Genomic DNA, 18296 nt, shown 5'->3' on the forward strand with positions numbered 1-18296 from the left:
CGAAGTCTCTCTCGGGTGCTCATAGGGATAGTGCGTGCATGCGTGCGTTCATGAGGATGTGTGTATGTGCATATATATGAGTGTCTGTTTGTACTGTGTTAAAAAAAGCCCGGCACGAAGTCACGCTATATATAGCTTTTTCATATTCGAGTCATGCTATATGTAACTTTTCCAGATTTATTCTGTATTCCTTTTGGGGACTTTTGCAACATTCTGGTTGCACTACCGTCATGACTATATTATGACTTGAAGCCCTAAAATCAGGGACATAGCACAGCACTTTTTTTTTAGGCTTTCTCTCTAGCGCAAAAGGCCACAAAAGTCCATCTCAGAGAAATATTGTGCCAAAGGGCATATTCTCTCAACCAAATAAACACGCATTGACTCAAATCTGTCTTGACCTCTCAGGCTCTCACCAACCATCTCTCTAATCCATCCCGAAAACATCTCTCCAATCCTTTGACGGCAATTTCCTAATCCCATCACTCCAATACGCCAAGAGGGCATCACGATCCATCCAAACCCGACCTCCCCGGAAAAGTCCCCTCCCGTCAAAGTCCTCCAATAGCCGAGATGCTCTCCCCCCGCATTAGCGCCGCCTCTCCCGCGCTCCCACGCTCCCACGCTGGCGGTCAGCAGAACCATGCTCCTGTCGCCACCAGCCCCATGGCCGCGCGTCGAGCCCGTGCGCTTGAATCGTCTCCCGCAGCGCAAAGGCCGGCTACTCTCGCTTCCGCGTAGCCGGCGGCTCGGCTTGTGCATGGCTGAGATGGCCATGGTCGGGGGTGGGTCATCCCGTGAGCCTGGGGTTTCTGCTGGGGAGGGGGAGGCGATGCTGGGAGGCGACAAGTTGCCCGGTCCGAGGGCGGAGACGGCGGCGACCCGGTGGACGCCCGTCGAGGCGGCGCTGAATCGGATGGTTAGTGCTCGTTTTTGCTAAGAAGCTGCAATTTGTATATGTTCGTATGGCATACGTTGATGCTTTTCGGAATCTCGTACTCCCTCCGTCTCAAATAAGTGTCTTAACTGTAGTATAACTAGCTTTGCTTAGTTATGGACCCAGTGTTGATGCTTTCAAATGACTTCTGATCATTGAAAGTTGGAACCTGCCATGCTGAAAGGCAGGAGGCTTTATCAAAAAGGAACTGACACGCCAGAATATTTTGATTTTATCTCTGAAGAGAATATGCATTGCTTTAGTAGCATCATTGTGGGTGTCTACCTTTTTATGTTTGAGTTGATTGTAGCTGTTTTTTTTAAAAAAAAAGTTGATTGTAGGTGTCTAACTGCAATATATGTGGCCAGCTAGGTTGTTCTTGTGTGAACATTATTTATGAAGTTTTTTTTAGTTTTTTTTTTGTATACACATAATTATTTATGAAGCCTTTTTTGAAAGAAAAAAATGTATACACATTTACTTTGTTTAGTTGTAGACTATCTTAGTCATCTAATGCCTGATTCCTCGAAATAGGCTTTTGCCCCGCTTTATAAATAAAGCAACAAACCAGAGTACATGGCCGAACGATACAATATGGTGGGGAGGCCCCCTTACACAGCAGATCAACAGATAAAACATAAGCCTAGAACAAGCCTAACACCTCGCCGAGGCTCGGACAGGGACCCCTGAGCTCAAAAACAACGCCCCCAGGAGGGATACGGCGCGAAGCGTCGCCGCTGCCGAGTCTGAGAGCAGACAACGATTTTCACCGTGAGCCCTGGCACAGGTACGAGATCCACGACGCCGTCTTCAAGAAGCAAGCAGCACCCACATGCATCGCCGTTGTCCGCACTAGAAGTGCGGAGCTTTCGCTCGGTCACTCGCCTGCACCACCACGAGGAGACCCGGCCACTACCACAACGAGGGTCAAGCTTGCCCACCCCAGATCTGGGCACTACCAGAGCAGTCCTGGGCCTCCCGCCACTACATCCCTAGTCACCCTCACGACCTAAAGATGGAGCCACCACCGCCACCATGAAGCTTGCCAGAAAGCCAAACATGAGACCCACCGTCTGGGGCCGCCACCCCGGCATCCATGCCCCTAGGAACCGCCGACCATCTCCGTCACGAGCACCCGACCACAGTAGTACGAGTGAAAGGGACCACCTTTCACTCCTAGCCCAGCATCAGCCAGCGGGTTTGGGTCGGCACCTCCGCAGTAGGAAGCGCCCACGCTTGTATCCCCATCCGATCCCGCTGCACCAGGGGGAGACAACTCGGTGACTACCGACGGCCACCGTGAGCACGCTCAAACGACGCCATGTCCGTGGTCAATGGTGCCGATCTGTCCGACAGCACGGCGACGCCCGACGAGCAACCTCGGATCGACGCCACCACAACGCAACAAGAGAGAAGAGCACTAACGCATAAGCTTGCACCCGTGCCGACCAAGTCGGCTCCCTACACCTGCGCGCCGACGAACGACATCCACTACCACATACCGGATCCGCACCATCACGACACGCCAGAGAGACAAGCCGTCAGCACCGACCTCCTGAAGCACAGACCACCACTGCCAAGGAGCAGCAGGCCGTCCCACTGTCACCCGAGGGATCCCGAGCAGCAGTACCTCGCCGGACCCGCGCCGCCCTGCCAGATCTGGCTCAAATCCAGGCCGCCGGCCCGAGTCTGCCGCCCGCTCGAAGAGCGATCAGCCGCTCCCCGTAGCGCCCTGGACCAGGCCGCCAGATCGGGTGACCCGACGGCACCCGCATCCGCCAGAGAACCGCCGCACGACCCGCTCACGCGCTTGGCCCCGCCGCCCGCGCCACCGCGCATGCCGTCACCACCCGCGCCTGCTGCCGCGCCGCCGGCCCCTCGCGAGCGCGGGGCCCCCGCCCGGCCAGATCGTTCGGCGCCAACCCTTGGCTGAGCAAAAAAGGGGGGAAAGCTTCCCGCCGGCGCCGGCGCCACCAGGGCTTTGCCCAGCGGCGCTAGCCGGCGGCGGCGGGGGAAGGAGACGGGAGGGAGAAGGAGGAGGCCGGCGACTAGGGTTGCCCCGCTCGGCCGCCCGCGGGGGCGACGCGAGGGGGAGAGGGGAGGGGGGACTCCATCTAATGCCTGATTTGCGCAACTGTATCTGATATTTTCTGAGAGGAATTTAGATAATTAACTATGTGCTATTTACCTTCAAGAGAAAAGCTTTTGCTATTTACTTGGGATTCTGGACCTTGTACTGAAATTTTAACATTGTGTGCCAGAGTAAATGGCTGGTTGCTGGTTCTTTTGCTTTTGCGGCTCTTTGTAAGCGTGATTCTGAAATTATGTGGGCTTTGATGGGTGCGTATGCAAACTCTATGCTTTCGTTGGTTCTTAAAAAACTGCTCAACCATGAAAGGCCGGCACCAGCTTTGCGGTCTGATCCTGGGATGCCATCATCCCATGCCCAATCTATTTTCTATGCTGCAACACTTCTAGTTCTTTCAGGTAAGCTCTTCTAGATTCATTAAACCATCATCCTATTTCTCAGTATATACTCCTGGCAACATCTGAAGCATAAATGCTGACAGGAGATCGGTCCTAGTTCATTTTAAACATGGCACACAGTATCTCCGTAACTTTTTTTTTCTCAGTTTTTGCTGCATAGCTTTTCTATTCTAGGAAACACAATGAACGGAGACTAAACTAGGAATAATATGCCTGTTTTGTGCTAAACAAAGAAACTAGATGCTTATCAGTTAAAAGTTTGTAACAATACCTCCATGGACGTTAGCAATCAAATGTCCACCTGTTCAATGAAAAGGAATGCGTGAATTATCTTATATGGCTTGTTTTGCAACGCAGTCTTCTATTGGCTTGGGACAAATTATCTGGCAATGATTATTGGGGCTACAACTATAGCATCGGCCGCCTATCTAGTAAGAATTTCTACTTGGTAGACTCTTTCACCTTTAATCATCTCAATTGCACGACCATACTCTTCTTTGGTTAAATATTTAAGTTCTTTAGCTCACTCTAGTCAATTTCTGCTTGGTAGACTTTTTCACCTTCAATCATCTAAATTGCAGGACATACTCTTTTGGGTTACAATCTTCGCATTCTTTAGCACATTCTAATCTTTAACCCCCTTACGTGCATGCAGTCGTGGCTACGGATATCGCAGCGTCTCCACACACTGAACCAGGTTCTTGTGGGCGCTACTGTAGGATCAGCCTTCAGCACTATGTGGTTTGCGCTCTGGCATTTGTTTGTGCGGGAAGCTCTTGCTTCCTCGTTGTGGGTCAAAATTCCAGTCGGCCTTGGTTCAGAAGTGGTTTGTGTTGCCTTCGTCATCTACATCATTCGGCAGTGGTTCAAGGATGCGCAATGATACAGATAGCCGCGACAGGTTAATGAATACTTAAACCGGTTGGCCACAGAAGGTTTTATCCCCACTCTCTGGGAATTACACGCGGAAAGAAGCTTGGGTGGTGCTTCAAAAGCCCACTAAACAGAACAGATAGCAGTTTTGATTTTCTGGTGTGCATTATTGATTCTTGTAACATATCAAACAATTTTATAGTGAGCAAAGCGTTCTTAAGGACACATACGAATTTCGTTTAGCTACGTTCATTACGATTCATTGACTCACGTCTATTTTGATAAGTTGTTATATGGGAGGACCGGTTACTGTCCTTATTTGAACAAACAAGGTTACCGACGGTGAAGCGTGTACTACGCGTTAATTCACAGAACATGCAGCAGTTTTCTGCACAAAAGTCCATTCCACATTTTCCACCAAATAAGCACGCATTGACCAAAAACTCCAAGGGGGCATCACGATCCATCCAAACCCGACCTCCCCCGGAGAAATCCCCTCCCGTCAAAATCCTCCAATAGCCGAGATGCCCTTCCCCCGCATCATCGCCGCCTCTCCCGCGCTCCCACGCTGGCGGTCAGCAGAACCATGCTCCTGTCGCCACCAGCCCCATGGCCGCGCGTCGAGCCCGCGCGCTTGAATCGCCCCCCGCAGCGCAAAGGCCGGCTACTCTCGCTTCCGCGTAGTCGGCGACCAAGGTCGCCGCGGCGGCTTGGCGTGTGCATGGCTGAGATGGCCATGGTCGGGAGCGGGTCATTCCGGGAGCCTGGGGTTTCTGCCGGGGAGGGAGATGCGATGCTGGGAGGCGGGAAGTTGCCCGGTCCGAGGGCGGAGGCGGCGGTGACTCGGTGGACACCCGTCGAGGCGGCGCTGAATCGTATGGTCAGTGCTCGCTTTTGCTATGAAGCTGTGATTTGTATATGTTCATATGGCATATTGATGCTTTTCGGAATCTCATATGTCTTACGACTTAGCACGAGCTTTGCTTAATCACAGAGTAGTGATAATTTGTAACCAGTGCTGATGCCTTTCAAATGAGGTCAAGTGGTAACTGAAAGTTCGAACTCTACCAGGCTGACTGAAAGGGATGAAGCTTTTATCGAAAAGGAACTGAAATGCCAGGCCAGAATATTCTGATTTGGTCTCTGCAGAGAATATGCATTGCTTAGTAGAGTATCATTGTCGCTTGTAGGTGTCTAATTGCAATAATGTGTGCCGAGCTCAGCTGTTTTCATATTATCATTATTTATGAACTGTTTCTACATACACATTAGTTTGTTTGGCTGTGGAGTATCTTAGTTATCTAATGCCTGATTTATACCTGTATGGCTGTATCTGATTAGTTTTTCAAAGAGGAACTTAGATGCTCCAGCTTAAGCTTCCTACTGAGATGTGATTAAACAAAAAAAAAAGGGCAACCTGGTGCATGTAGCTCCCGCTTGCGCAGCCTTTCCCTACATTTCTGTAAGAGGCTGTTTCCAGGACTTGAACCCATGACCTCATGGTCACAAGGCAGCAGCTTTACCACTGCGCCAAGGCTCCCCTTCTGAGATGTGATTAAACAGTATGGTTGAAATCACATTTAAATGGATGTAAAGGTTAACTGTGTGCTGTTTATCGAGAAAAAAGTCTGTGTTATTTACTTGGCATTCCGGATCCTGTACTGAAATTTTACCATTGCATGCCAGAGTAAATGGCTGGTGGCTGCTTCTTTTGCTCTTGCAGCTCTTTGGAAGCGTGATGCTGAAATTATGTGGGCTTTGATGGGTGCGGTTGCAAACACTGTGCTTTCGTCCATTCTTAAAAAGCTGCTCAACCACGAAAGGCCGGCACCGGCTTTGCGGTCTGATCCTGGGATGCCATCATCCCATGCCCAATCCATTTTCTATGCTGCAACATTTCTAGTTCTTTCAGGTAAGCTCTTCAAGAATCAAGATTCATAAAACCATCATACTATTTTTCAGTATATTCTCCTGGCAGCATCAAAAGCATAAGTGCTGACTGGACCTCCGTCCTAATTCATTTTAATCATGACACAGTATGTCCATAACTATACGTTTTCCTCAGATTTTGTTATATGGCTTTTCTATTCTAGTAAACACAATGGATGGAAACTCAATTATGAATAATGTGCTTATTTTCATATTTTGTGGTAAAGAAAGAAACTAAGATGCTTATCAGTTAGAGGTTTGAGTATAACAATACCTCCATGGATGTTAGCACTTCAATATCCACCTGTTTGTCGGATGAAAAGGAACGTGTGACTTATCTCATGTGGCTCTTTTTGCAACACAGTGTTCTCCTGGCTTGGGACAAATTATCTGGCAATGATTCTTGGGGCTACAACTGTAGCATTGGCCTCCTATCTAGTAAGAATTCTACTTGGCAGACTCTTTCACATTAATTATGTCAATTGCAGGACGATACTCTTGGGTTACACAATCTTTAAGTTTTTTAGCGCGTTATAATCAATTCCTAGTACTTGGTAGAGTCTTCCACCTTTAATCATCCCAAATACAGGATCATGCTCTTGGGTTACAGTCTTTAAGTTCTTTAGCGCATTCTAATCTTAACCCCCTTATGTGTGTGCAGTCATGGCTACGGGTGTCGCAGCGTCTCCACACACTGAACCAGATTCTCGTGGGCGCTGCTGTAGGATTAGCCTTCAGCACTCTGTGGTTTGCGCTCTGGCATTTGCTCGTGCGGGATGCTTTTGCTTCCTCGTTGTGGGTTCAAATTCCGGTCGTCCTTGGTTCAGTAGTGTTCTGTGTTTCCTTTGTCGTCTACATCATTCAGCACTGGCTCAAGGATGAGTAATGATACAGATAGCACGCAACAGGTTAATGGACGCTGAAACCAATCGGCCACAGAAGGTTTTATCCGCACCCTCTGGGAATTACACGTGGAAAGGAGCTCGCACGATGATTCACTAAACAGAACAGACGGCAGATTTGATTTACTACTGTATATCATTGACCCGTGTAACATATACTGTATCAAACAATTGGTGCTTGCCTGCTTGGCTCGTTCATTCATGCTTTATTTTTCGCGGATGCAGTTGATGCTGATGCAATTCTGGATGTAACACGGCAATATGCAGTTGACGCTGATGCAGTTCTGGATGTAACACGGTACTACGCAGTTGTTGCTGATGCAATTCTGGATGTAACACGGTAAATCATTCAGTATCATCGTCGTGTGTGATAGGAGATTTTTTGACACATTGATGAATACGTACTGGCTCTTCACTCGTGTTTAACAGATTTTTTTTGGGGCGTGGCCACTGGCCAAGTGTTCATCCTGCATAAGCTTTCAGCCAAGAGAGTGACTAGGGTTTGTTGGTCTTGGTTGTATGTAGTGGTTTACCAGGCTAGTACGCCCTCATGTGGTTCATTAAACCGATGCGCCCACAAAGATAAAATCAGATAAGAGTGTTGTTTCAGAAACAACGGTGACTATTGCAACAAGTGCTTTGTTTGAGAAACCCATTGGTGACTATTGCAACAAGATATTTGTTTCAGAAGCATTGGTGACGTTGCAAAAACATCTCTGCGTATGATTTCTCTTCGCAACAAGAGCTTTGTTTCAGAAACAACTATTGCAACAAGGGCTTTGTTTTAGAAAAAATGCCACGCAGAGCCGGGATGGTTCAGCGGGGAGGGCTCCCTCGACGCCGACAACATCGATGGAGAGGCCATGTGCTGTGCCGCGCACCGCTGGAACAACGACCAGGCCACGCGGATCTCAGGCACTGTCGCCGACGTTCGGTGGTGGCTTGGCAATCCCTATCTAGATTCGTGGTAGGAGAGATTTGAGCGGCAGGGCAGCCGGCTGCCCCGCCGACGACAAGTGAGGCGGCGAAAAAAAAGAGGAGAGATGGAAGTGGGGCGGCGAAGGCCTACCTTGTCGACGAACGACGGCTGCCGGAGCGAGCCCATGGCGAGCACGGGCGTACCTGGCCATGTAGTCTGTCTGCAGCAAGTGCTAAGTTGCAGAAACGCTTCTGAAACACGGGTGGAGTTGCAAGAACATGAAGTAGGTGAGGGGTTCAATTGGCATAGCAGTTACCCTTGGCTCCTGACCGTCCGATGGTGGCAAGTGCTGAGTTGCAGAAACGCTTCTGAAACACGGGTGGAGTTGCAAGAATGTGAAGTAGCTGAAGGGTTCAATTGGCATAGCAGTTACCCTTGGCTCTTGACCGCCTGACTCTTGACCGTCCGATGGTGGGGTTGCAAGAACGTGAAGCGGGGCAGCAATGAAGTTGCAAGAAGGGTAACAGGGGTGGAGTTGCAAGAACGTGAAGTAGGTGGGTTCAGTTGGCATACTCAGGCACTATCGCCGACATTCGGTGGTGGCTTGGTGATCCCTATCGATCTAGGTGGCTCATGACCGTCCGATCAACAACAGATCAAACACCCACCGAGGCGGTCGATGTTGGGGAACGTTGTAGAAAATAAAAAATTTCTACGCATCACCAAGATCAATCTATGGAGTCATCTAGCAACGAGAAAGATAGGAGTGCATCTACATACCCTTGTAGATCGCGAGCGGAAGCGTTCAAGAGAACGGGGTTGATGGAGTCGTACTCGTCGTGATCCAAATCACCGAAGATCCTAGTGCAGAACGGACGGCACCTCCGCGTTCAACACACGTACGGAGTGGAGACGTCTCCCGCACCTTGATCCAGCAAGGAGGAGGGAGAGGTTGAGGAAGAGAGCTCCAGCAGCAGCACAACGGCGTGGTGGTGGTGGAGAGGCAGTACTCCGGCAGGGCTTCGCCAAGCTCTTAACGGAGGAGGAGAGGTGTTGGGGAGGGGAGGGGCTGCGCCTTTGGTGTGTTCGTCAGCCCTCCCCTCGCCCCTCTATTTATAGGGAAAGGGGGAAGGGGGCCGCCCCCCTCTAGATGAGATCTAGAGGGGGGGCAAGGGGAGGGGGCTTGCCCCCCAAGCAAAGGGGGTGCCCCCTCTAGGGTTCCCCCCCCCCAACCCTAGGCGCATGGGCCCAAGGGGGGATACGCCCAGCCCTCCAGGGGCTGGTTCTCTGCCCACTACGGCCCATGAGGCCCTCCGAGAGAGGTGTCCCCTCCCGGTGGACCCCCGGAACCCCTCCGGTGGCCCCGGTACAATACCGATAAGCCCCCGAACCTTTCCGGTGACCGTATGACAACTTTCCATATATAAATCTTCACCTCCGGACCATTTCGGAACTCCTCGTGACGTCCGGGATCTCATTCGGGACTCCGAACAACATTCAGTAATCACTTACAAGTCTTCCTAATAACCCTAGCGTCACCGAACCTTAAGTGTGTAGACCCTACGGGTTCGGGAATCATGCAGACATGACCGAGACAACTCTCCGGCCAATAACCAACAGCGGGATCTGGATACCCATGTTGGCTCCCACATGTTCCACGATGATCTCATCGGATGAACCACGATGTCAAGGATTCAAGCAATCTCGTATACAATTCCCTTTATCAATTGGTACGTTACTTGCCCGAGATTCGATCGTCGGTATCCCAATACCTCGTTCAATCTCGTTACCGGCAAGTCACTTCACTCGTACCATAATGCATGATCCCGTGACCAACCATTTGGTCACATTGAGCTCATTATGATGATGCATTACCGAGTGGGCCCAGAGATACCTCTCCGTCATACGGAGTGACAAATCCCAGTCTCGATCTGTGTCAACCCAACAGACACTTTCGGAGATACCTGTAGTATATCTTTATAGTCACCCACTTACGTTGTGACGTTTGATACACCCAAAGCACTCCTACGGTATCCGGGAGTTACACGATCTCATGGTTTAAGGAAATGATACTTGATATTAGAAAAGCTCTAGCAAACGAACTACACGATCTTGTGCTATGCTTAGGATTGGGTCTTGTCCATCACATCATTCTCCCAATGATGTGATCTCGTTATCAATGACATCCAATGTCCATGGTCAGGAAACCGTAACCATCCATTGATCAACGAGCTAGTCAACTAGAGGCTCACTAGGGACATGTTGTGGTCTACGTATTCACACATGTATTACGATTTCCGGATAACACAATTATAACATGAACAATAGACAATTATCATGAACAAGGAAATATAATAATAACCATTTTATTATTGCCTCTAGGGCATATTTCCAACAGTCGACGCGCATGAAAATATCAGTCGGGTGAACACGTGCTTCCCAGTTTACAGAGGGAATACAATGCTTCTGAGAGTGACAAATCCAACAGATTCTACAATGATTCAAATCTATCAGGTACTACCATGTCCTGAGGATGCCAAATCTAGGATCATCAATGTTTCTGAAACTCCGGAGATTGTAAGGAGCACCTCAGCCCAAATGGCATCCCCTTTTTGTTTGCGACCCTGTTTGTATCCTTTGAGCGCACGCCTATTAAGTAGCGATCAAATCAAGGAAATCTATCAAACGATCCCAATACCGTGCCGGCCCAAATCATGATCTTTACCAACTTGGATTTGGTTCTCTCGCGAAAATCGCGAGTTGCAGAGATGAGAACCATGAAAAGCAAGATCCCGAATAAGAAAACAGAAACCGAGGAAGAGGAAACCACAAGAGTGAAGACTAGTAGAGTCTCGTCTTTTGTCATTCTTTGCTCCTTTTTCACTCAATGATTCCTTCGAATTTGCCGACCAAAAATTCTTCGCCCATGGGGATTGAATTTTTTAATAGTTACCCAAAAGCATTCTAGTACAATGGATAAACAATTGAACGTAGAACAATCAATAAAAAATAAATCACATTCAAAACCATATTAGTCTTCTTCCTCTAATTGCATGCCACCAATCAAAAATTAAAAATTACACTAAATCAACAGCACAAAAAAGCAACACATGCAAACATCCTCTTCGTACCAGGCTTTAAAAGACCACAACAGCCACTCGCTCCTTGAAATGATATCTAAAAATCGTTGAAGCAGTATCGGTTGGAGCCCCACCCAGAACAGCCTTGCAATCCATCACCACGAGCACAGAGAGTTATAGAAACCGGGCCAAGCCCTACTGGCAACAGACAGGTCCTACTCCTCTTGCTTAAGACGAGGCGCGGGGCAAGCTATGTCGGCTGCTGAGTTTAAAGAGGTTGGTTGAATAAAGAGCCGAAGGAGTAGAAAACAACGTCTTTCGGGTGGAGTACCATTGGCTAGGTAAAGGGCACAGTAAGGCTGGAATCGCCCTCTCCTCTCTCTCTTTGCTGGCCAGACTACCCATAAAAAAGAAGAGAGAGCTGTAAGAGCGGTAGTGCCACCAACAAAATGGAAGCTCCAAGCAACTGAGAAACACAGAAACGTAAAATAACAGGCATATAATCAAACCTACAGAAACTTCACGGCAATGAAATCTTGCTCGAGTAAACAAGACCCAGATCAAAACTGCAACTGTCAAAATCAACTCCATTTGAGTTCACCATGGACGATTACTACTCATATCCACATTCCTCGTATTATTTTGCTCAACCAACTATGCAACGAGGGACTTACGGTAAGGGGGAGCCGAGCCAATCCTGGACGGAGATGGCCCATTCCACATTTTTTTTTACAGAGGAAGCGGCAAATGAGGATTGTAGTGATCACAGCCGATCACCAAAAGAGAAAACTTATACAAGCTTCTTTTCTCTCTAGGAAGTATAGTTAGAGCTTTCGTTAGGACCTCTGCATGGAGAAGATGCATCTTCAGCTAGCTCTAATCGCTGTTGGTGTTGGTGCTATTCGAGTCCCCTGCCTGGGACTGGCTTGCGGGCATGTAGGACCAGGCAATGGCTGCTGTGCCAAGGGTAACTGCTATGCCAACTGAACCCCAGAACCACTTCTGCCTCATCTTACGCTTGTTCCGCTGTTGCCTGGACATCTCTGTAAGACATAAGAGGAAAACATTTAGGACAAGTCTAAAACCACATTTCATTTTGAATCTTCCAATGAATGTTTCTCACACAACAGCTAATAGCATGATATGCATACATCAAGGATCAAGGCAACTACATAACACTGCATGTCTGGTTAATTCAATAAGGAAAAATTCTGCTTATGTGCAATAAGATTAACAGTTGACACCAACAAGGAAGCTAACAAATACTACTCCCTCTGTTTACTTTTATAAGACGTTGTAGACAATTCAGACATCACCTAGAACAGTTCAACGTGAGCTGTCTGAAACGTCTTTTTTTTACTATAAACAGTGGGGTAAAACCGCACCGCAACTTTTATTAAAATAAATAAATAAAGGTCTCGCCTGAAACGTCTTATAGAAGTGAACGGAGGGAGTACTAGGTAAAAATATGTACAAAATGCATAGATTAATGTATTGAGTTCAGTATGAGTACCGATAGCTTCTTGGTTTCTTTGAGACATCTCCCTGTTTGCTGCTTCATAGTACTGGACCCTATCTGATAGCCTTGCGATCTCAAAGTTCTTTGCTGAAATTACACTTTCCATCTCTGATTCAACTTCTACACGAGCAATTCCCCTGGCAATAGCAGCGGCTACCAGTTGTGAAACAGTTATTTGTTGGCACAACTCGGCTCCAGGATCCGCACTTGTATCATCATCGTTCTCAGCTACAGTTGGAGATGGAAGTGACAAGGCGATCAGCGATAGGTGATGACTCAGCTTTTTCCATTCCTTTTGCCAGGTCTCAGCTACCTCCTCAGCTTGTTTCCTACCCTCAATTTCTGTCAACATGCTTAACCTCATTTCACGGTACTCATCATCAACACATCGAGAAGATCGAGTTGCACCATCGCTTGATATTTCTACATTTTAAACAAATCTGAATTAGTGCAATGAAGCATTATAAATTAAACAACAAGCATACATGTCAAATTAGGAGGCAAAAGATAATCTCATCAATAGCAGAATACAACCAAGTGATTAGACAAACTATGCATGCAGCATAAAGAAATCTTGGATATATCACTTAGGAGTATTACTTTTAGATCATAGACATATTCATTAATAAATGACTTTAGCTCATGGCCATACTGCTAGCAGTGATTGGTTCACATGGTTCAATAATAGAAGACAGACTACACCCAACCCAAAAGAAACATATGAGACAGATGCACATTGACTATAAGGCCTCAACCAAATATAGGAAGCCATAAAGAAACACTGAGATGATAACAGTTCAGCCACAGGAAGATAACACACAATAAACCTGCATATAGCCTATATAAACATCATAATATTATGTTAGGAACCAAGTCAGTGCCTGAAACCTAGGAATGCCCATCTTAGCAAACGCTATCAGAAACATGTGTTGCATCAGCATAAAGGCAAATAACATATAGGCCAGGACTGACTCACTAGAGAAGTATGTTCAACAATATATCATAGTAAACTGCAGTAGCAAGTTGCACAGGAAACATGACTCTGAGCTTCTGGAATATATAGAGAACTAAACCAAGAGTATTCTATCCTATGGAGTTCCTTTTTTGGGGGCTAATTTGTTTCACTATTTCCAGCTTATAACTGATATAAATTGTTGCTACAGGCAACCAGGAACAACCAACCACAGAAATCAGTTTAAAGCAAGATGCTACGCATATACACAAAATAATTGCTATCCTCAACCAACGATATCTAAATAAGTGTTTAGATTCCAGTTTTAGCTCAAGAACTGTTGTTGCGGGTAAACAGGAACAACCGACCAGAGAGATCAGTTCAAAGAAGATGCAAAGCATATACACAAACTAATTGCTATCTTCAATCTAAGATATCTAAACAAGAGTCTACTCTGCTAAAAACAAATGGGCAAAGCATAGCATTAGCATAAACCGAGTGGTACCTTCGAATGCGTCATAAAATTCTGCACCAGGTGTGCCAGCAGACGTCCCATAAGGAGAACTGGGCTTCCACCACCCCTGCCCACCAGCATCCTCAGCCTCGGAGTTACTAGTCACACTCTGTGAATCCTGAGGTTCCAAGAAGGCATCATTTTCGCCATTTCTTGGCATTCCATTGTTGACAAGCCTTGCAACATTGACAAGCCTTCCAACATTGACAGGTCTCATCAACACATCTGGACTTTCATGCTGAAACTCGAACTCGGGCTGATCCTGCTCATCTTGGCCAAAAAGGGTCACCTTGCCTTTCTGCACCCCTTCATTCTGCTCATCCAAGGTCTCCTCCACACCATTGTTAACCACACCATCACTCTCTTGTGTGAACCTAAACTCAGACTCCTGCACTTGAAAGGCTTCAGACCTTTTCGGCAAAGCAGGTAGCCCCTCGGGAAACTTCGGCAGGCTACCCTCACTTCCGACATCACCCTGGGAAGATGTCTTGATCAGGCCAGGTCCACGACGTTTATGGTTGATGAGATACGGCGACCAGGTTCCAGGGAACGATGACGGCGAGTCTGGCAGCGGTGTGCTCTCGGGCGTGGAGTAGAGCGCTGGCAAGGTGGTGGTCCTGGCAGGAGCCACCGGCACAGGTATGGGCTTCTCGGAGGACTTCTCAGGGGGTAGCGGCGCCGCTGGAGGCGGCTTGGGAACAAGCTTCTGGAGGTTGGGAAGGGAGCCGGTCTCCAGGAAGGGGTCCAAGACGTAGTGCGTGATGGTCGGCATGGGGACGTGGCTGCCGGAATCAGAAGGGGTGGTCACCGTAGATTCCGCCTTGCTCGCACCAACGAGGTCCTGAATCACAATAGACAAAACCAGAGCAGGTTAGAATGGATCAAATCCTCTTCCCTCCCGTCTTGGGGAGAAGAAATAGGGCGCCAATATTAGGAGATTTCGATCCAAAATATTCGGAAACATCTGCACCGAAACACGTAGGCACCCTACCCCTAACCTTCGGAAAAAATACGCAGCATAAGATACCGACGAGATGAGCCGCTCAAATCATCCGGAAGAAGGGAATAAAGGAGAAATCCACAATATTCTTCGCCCAAATTTAGGAAAAATCGGCGAGAACGAATCGCGCAATCAATCAAACACGCCCTGAATCGAACAGCGCCGCTGCAGAAATTCGACCCCGAACACGACCAAATCTACCTACGCGACCCGCAGAAGAGCCCCCCAAATCCACCTCCGTTCCCGACGCCAGAAGCCAGCACCGCAACCGCTCGAAGGAAAACTAATCCCCAGACCCAGGCGGCGTAGAAGATTCGTCGGGAAATAGTCACCTGCGACCCGCCCGGGAGGGAGGTGGCGCCTCCGCGTCTCGCTTGGTCGGAGGAAACCCTAGGCCGCGGCAGCACCTCGTCGTCCTCCTCCTTCCGCCGCCGCCGCCTCTCGCCTTTCGAAAGTTATGAGGGCAGGGCAAAATAAGCGGCGCGAGACGGACCAGCCAGGCGGCAACCCCAGAGGAAAATATATGCTAAAATAAAATACACCTCCTCGCTCGAGACGAGAGAGACAGGGGAGGGGAGAGAGAAAGAGCGCCGCTGATTTTTGGTATTTATTTCGGCCCCGGGGGATGGGATTTTTCTGCCACTGCCTGGAAAACACGAAAGAAAACAAGGAGGCTGCCGGCTCCGTCGGATCGCACCGTCGTCCGGGCGCGCGGGCCCCAGGCGTCAGCGGCGGCGCGGGTAGGAGGTCGGGTGCGCCGGGGTTCCTCTATTCTTGGAAGGGAAGAAAGGGGATTGTGACTGGGTGGTGGGGGGCGCGAGGAATGCACGGTTGGGGATGGATGGATCTCGGCTCGGTTGCGTCCGGGTGGGTAACGACCGGGCGCGGGCGCGGGCGCAGGGGGTCTGCTGTTGGCTGGTTCGCTCTGGCTGCTGCACCGCACCGAATCGCGTGGGCGAGGTCAGTTGACCACGTGACGCACGCAGCTGGCCTGCCTGACCGCTGGCCCCCGCGTGGCCGTGTGGGTATCTGGGTGGGTGGCTTGGATGGATGCGTTATCTTTTCTCCTTCTCGTGGGGAACAGAATATGTTGTGTCTTTGTCAACAAGTCTCGGGCCTTCCCGGGGTTTCTTTCCGCATGCCACCGACGCGCCCTGTCTGCCTTTCGCTCACGGATGAGATGAAAGATCGTGATCATGTATTCGGGGCTTCTTGTTCAGCAAGTTCTGTGGAGCAATGTCTGACTTCAACAAACATATACGGGCAATCGTACTTGCCTAGTCTTATTGTTTAACACAATACAATGAAAGTCACTCACATACACAAGCATACACTCACTCTCACGTCCTATTCCTGTGAGCACCTCCGAGAGACTGAACCGGCATAACGTCTTGAGATTTCATGAAGTCAGCACAGGCGCCTCGCACTCGAGAGGAACTTCTCATCACATCGAACGAACGTCGCCGGAATCCTGAAATAAATTCAGGAATAATGCGATCACTAATGTCAAAGTATATGACTTAAACCCTGGTGGCTGGTGATATCATTGTCCCCCTATAAGTTGGTTCACGCACTTACCTAGTCATTTATAGACCTTTGCGCCATTTCTATGTCATTTTACACTTTAGCATTAACTAAAAAATCGAATGACAACCTATGGATGGACGGTTAGGAGGACAGTGGTATCACCTGCCTACCAGAGTTCAAGTCTCACGTTTGACGTTGGTGCTCCCATTTTCCTGGCTGGCCTTCCGGCGACGTGCGTCCAACGGGAGGAGGCGTTCCCGCCGACTGTGAAAGCGTCTGTAGCGACTTTGTCGGTCTCAAGATGATATGCCGGCTCGGTCTCTCGAAGTTGCTCATAGGGATAGTTTGTGCGTGCGTGCGTTCATAGAGATGAGTATGTGCATATGTATGAGCGTCTGCGTCTGTACTGTTCAATAAAAATATCAAGTGCAATAGAGCATTTCTAACAATGATGATGCTGGATTGCCGGGCGGTACTGTTGCGACTTCGTCCGCCTGTGTCTCGGACGAACGTGGAAGCGAGCCTCTTGAGAAGGTTCTTGTTATGCCTAGGTCAGATAATCATGGGAAGGAGGCTGCTTTGGTGAATCGGGACTCTGAGATCGTTAACGTCAAGGATCGAGAACCAGGAGGGCATCACGGAAGTGCGCTAGAATATTTGAAGGAACCTCGAGCCGCCGTAAAAGTACAGATGGATCCAAGATCGAAGAAGCCGCCAGATCGTACCTTGCTGCAAGAAGTCTTCGAGGGAGGCTACCAGACGGGCTACTCATGTTTGGCGTGGCTAATGATGGATCTTACAGCGAACTTGGCGGCCGGTGGGGGCAATCATGGGACACCCGGTGAGGGAGTCGCTCGCCCGAAGCCAGCAACCAAGGAAACCATGGTCCATGCGGGGGGCAGAGGATGATTTCACATGTGGCAAGTATATTGACATGTCTCTCGCTGTAGATCCATATCAACGTAGCAAGAGTCTTGTAACAGAGGGCACAACATGGAAGCAGGGAATTGTTGGAGGTGAGGCAGTGACGCATGACGTCGCCATGACTGAGAGGCAGGAGCTGGATACTTTGGAGGTAGCCAGCCACGGGGGCGCTGGTACACTGACGGGGCCATATGTGGATCCCCGTCAGTCACCATGAAAGTCACCATGAATTGTCTGGTGTGAAACTGCCGGGGAATTGGGGGTTTCCGGACAGTTCAAGATCTTGTATCTCTCAACTCTATTCACCACCCATGTTTTATTTTTTTGTGAAACTAGGCAAAATAAAGAGAAAGTTAAGCGTTTGTGCAAACGTTTGGGTCTTTGTGGCTTTGCCGGAATGAGTAGTGTTGGTTACAGTGGAGGTTTAGCTCTACTTTGGGATGATCAAATGCTTGTAGAGGTTAAATATATTAATGTGAGAGATATTGACATGTATGTGCGAGTCTCTCCGGATGATGTGCAATGGAGACTGATCTACGTTTATGGAGAGCCCAGAGTTGAAAATAGACACTTGATGTGGGACAAACTTCGTAAACTGAAAGCCACGTCCAATCTCCCTTAGGTTGTGGTGGGGGATTTCAATGAAACTCTTTGGCAGTTTGAGCACTTCTCCCTCACGAGTCGTGCAGAGTCTCAGATGACGGCTTTCCGTGATGCTTTGGAAGAGTGTAGT

The 18296-nt window shown here is 48.7% G+C and overlaps 3 protein-coding genes across 3 annotated transcripts; 2 read left to right on the forward strand and 1 right to left on the reverse strand.

Annotated features, from left to right (window-relative positions):
• Nucleotides 1-431: 431 nt before the first annotated feature.
• On the forward strand, nt 432-4522 carry LOC119325627 (lipid phosphate phosphatase epsilon 2, chloroplastic-like). The gene is made up of 4 exons (XM_037599358.1): nt 432-919; nt 3199-3424; nt 3782-3855; nt 4080-4522. Exons 1-4 carry the CDS (start codon nt 644-646, stop codon nt 4305-4307), a joined length of 804 nt encoding a protein of 267 aa, XP_037455255.1. The 5' UTR covers nt 432-643; the 3' UTR covers nt 4308-4522.
• A 219-nt stretch (nt 4523-4741) lies between these two features.
• Nucleotides 4742-7516, forward strand: LOC119324198 (lipid phosphate phosphatase epsilon 2, chloroplastic-like). The gene is made up of 4 exons (XM_037597961.1): nt 4742-5177; nt 5984-6209; nt 6591-6664; nt 6888-7516. Exons 1-4 carry the CDS (start codon nt 4884-4886, stop codon nt 7110-7112), a joined length of 819 nt encoding a protein of 272 aa, XP_037453858.1. The 5' UTR covers nt 4742-4883; the 3' UTR covers nt 7113-7516.
• Nucleotides 7517-11646: 4130 nt separating this feature from the next.
• On the reverse strand, nt 11647-15671 carry LOC119322200. The gene is made up of 4 exons (XM_037595692.1): nt 15445-15671; nt 14104-14953; nt 12641-13069; nt 11647-12170 (listed from the first exon to the last, which is right to left on the reverse strand). The coding sequence occupies exons 2-4, from the start codon at nt 14882-14884 to the stop codon at nt 12004-12006; spliced, it is 1377 nt and encodes a 458-aa protein (XP_037451589.1). The 5' UTR covers nt 14885-14953; nt 15445-15671; the 3' UTR covers nt 11647-12003.
• Nucleotides 15672-18296: the final 2625 nt, after the last annotated feature.

Source organism: Triticum dicoccoides, chromosome 6B, assembly GCF_002162155.2.
Source record: "Triticum dicoccoides isolate Atlit2015 ecotype Zavitan chromosome 6B, WEW_v2.0, whole genome shotgun sequence".
Taxonomy (NCBI): domain Eukaryota; kingdom Viridiplantae; phylum Streptophyta; class Magnoliopsida; order Poales; family Poaceae; genus Triticum; species Triticum dicoccoides.

Coding starts and splice junctions, on each gene's coding strand:
- LOC119325627 (XM_037599358.1), top strand. CDS start 644: ATGCTCCTGTCGCCACCAGCCCCATGGCCGCGCGTCGAGCCCGTGCGC. Junction 3,425..3,781: donor AACACTTCTAGTTCTTTCAG/GTAAGCTCTTCT, acceptor TTTGCAACGCAG/TCTTCTATTGGCTTGGGACA. Junction 3,856..4,079: donor TAGCATCGGCCGCCTATCTA/GTAAGAATTTCT, acceptor ACGTGCATGCAG/TCGTGGCTACGGATATCGCA.
- LOC119322200 (XM_037595692.1), bottom strand. CDS start 14,884: ATGCCGACCATCACGCACTACGTCTTGGACCCCTTCCTGGAGACCGGC. Junction 13,070..14,103: donor ATTTTATGACGCATTCGAAG/GTACCACTCGGT, acceptor TTTAAAATGTAG/AAATATCAAGCGATGGTGCA. Junction 12,171..12,640: donor AAGAAACCAAGAAGCTATCG/GTACTCATACTG, acceptor TATGTCTTACAG/AGATGTCCAGGCAACAGCGG.
- LOC119324198 (XM_037597961.1), top strand. CDS start 4,884: ATGCTCCTGTCGCCACCAGCCCCATGGCCGCGCGTCGAGCCCGCGCGC. Junction 5,178..5,983: donor AGGCGGCGCTGAATCGTATG/GTCAGTGCTCGC, acceptor ATTGCATGCCAG/AGTAAATGGCTGGTGGCTGC. Junction 6,665..6,887: donor TAGCATTGGCCTCCTATCTA/GTAAGAATTCTA, acceptor ATGTGTGTGCAG/TCATGGCTACGGGTGTCGCA.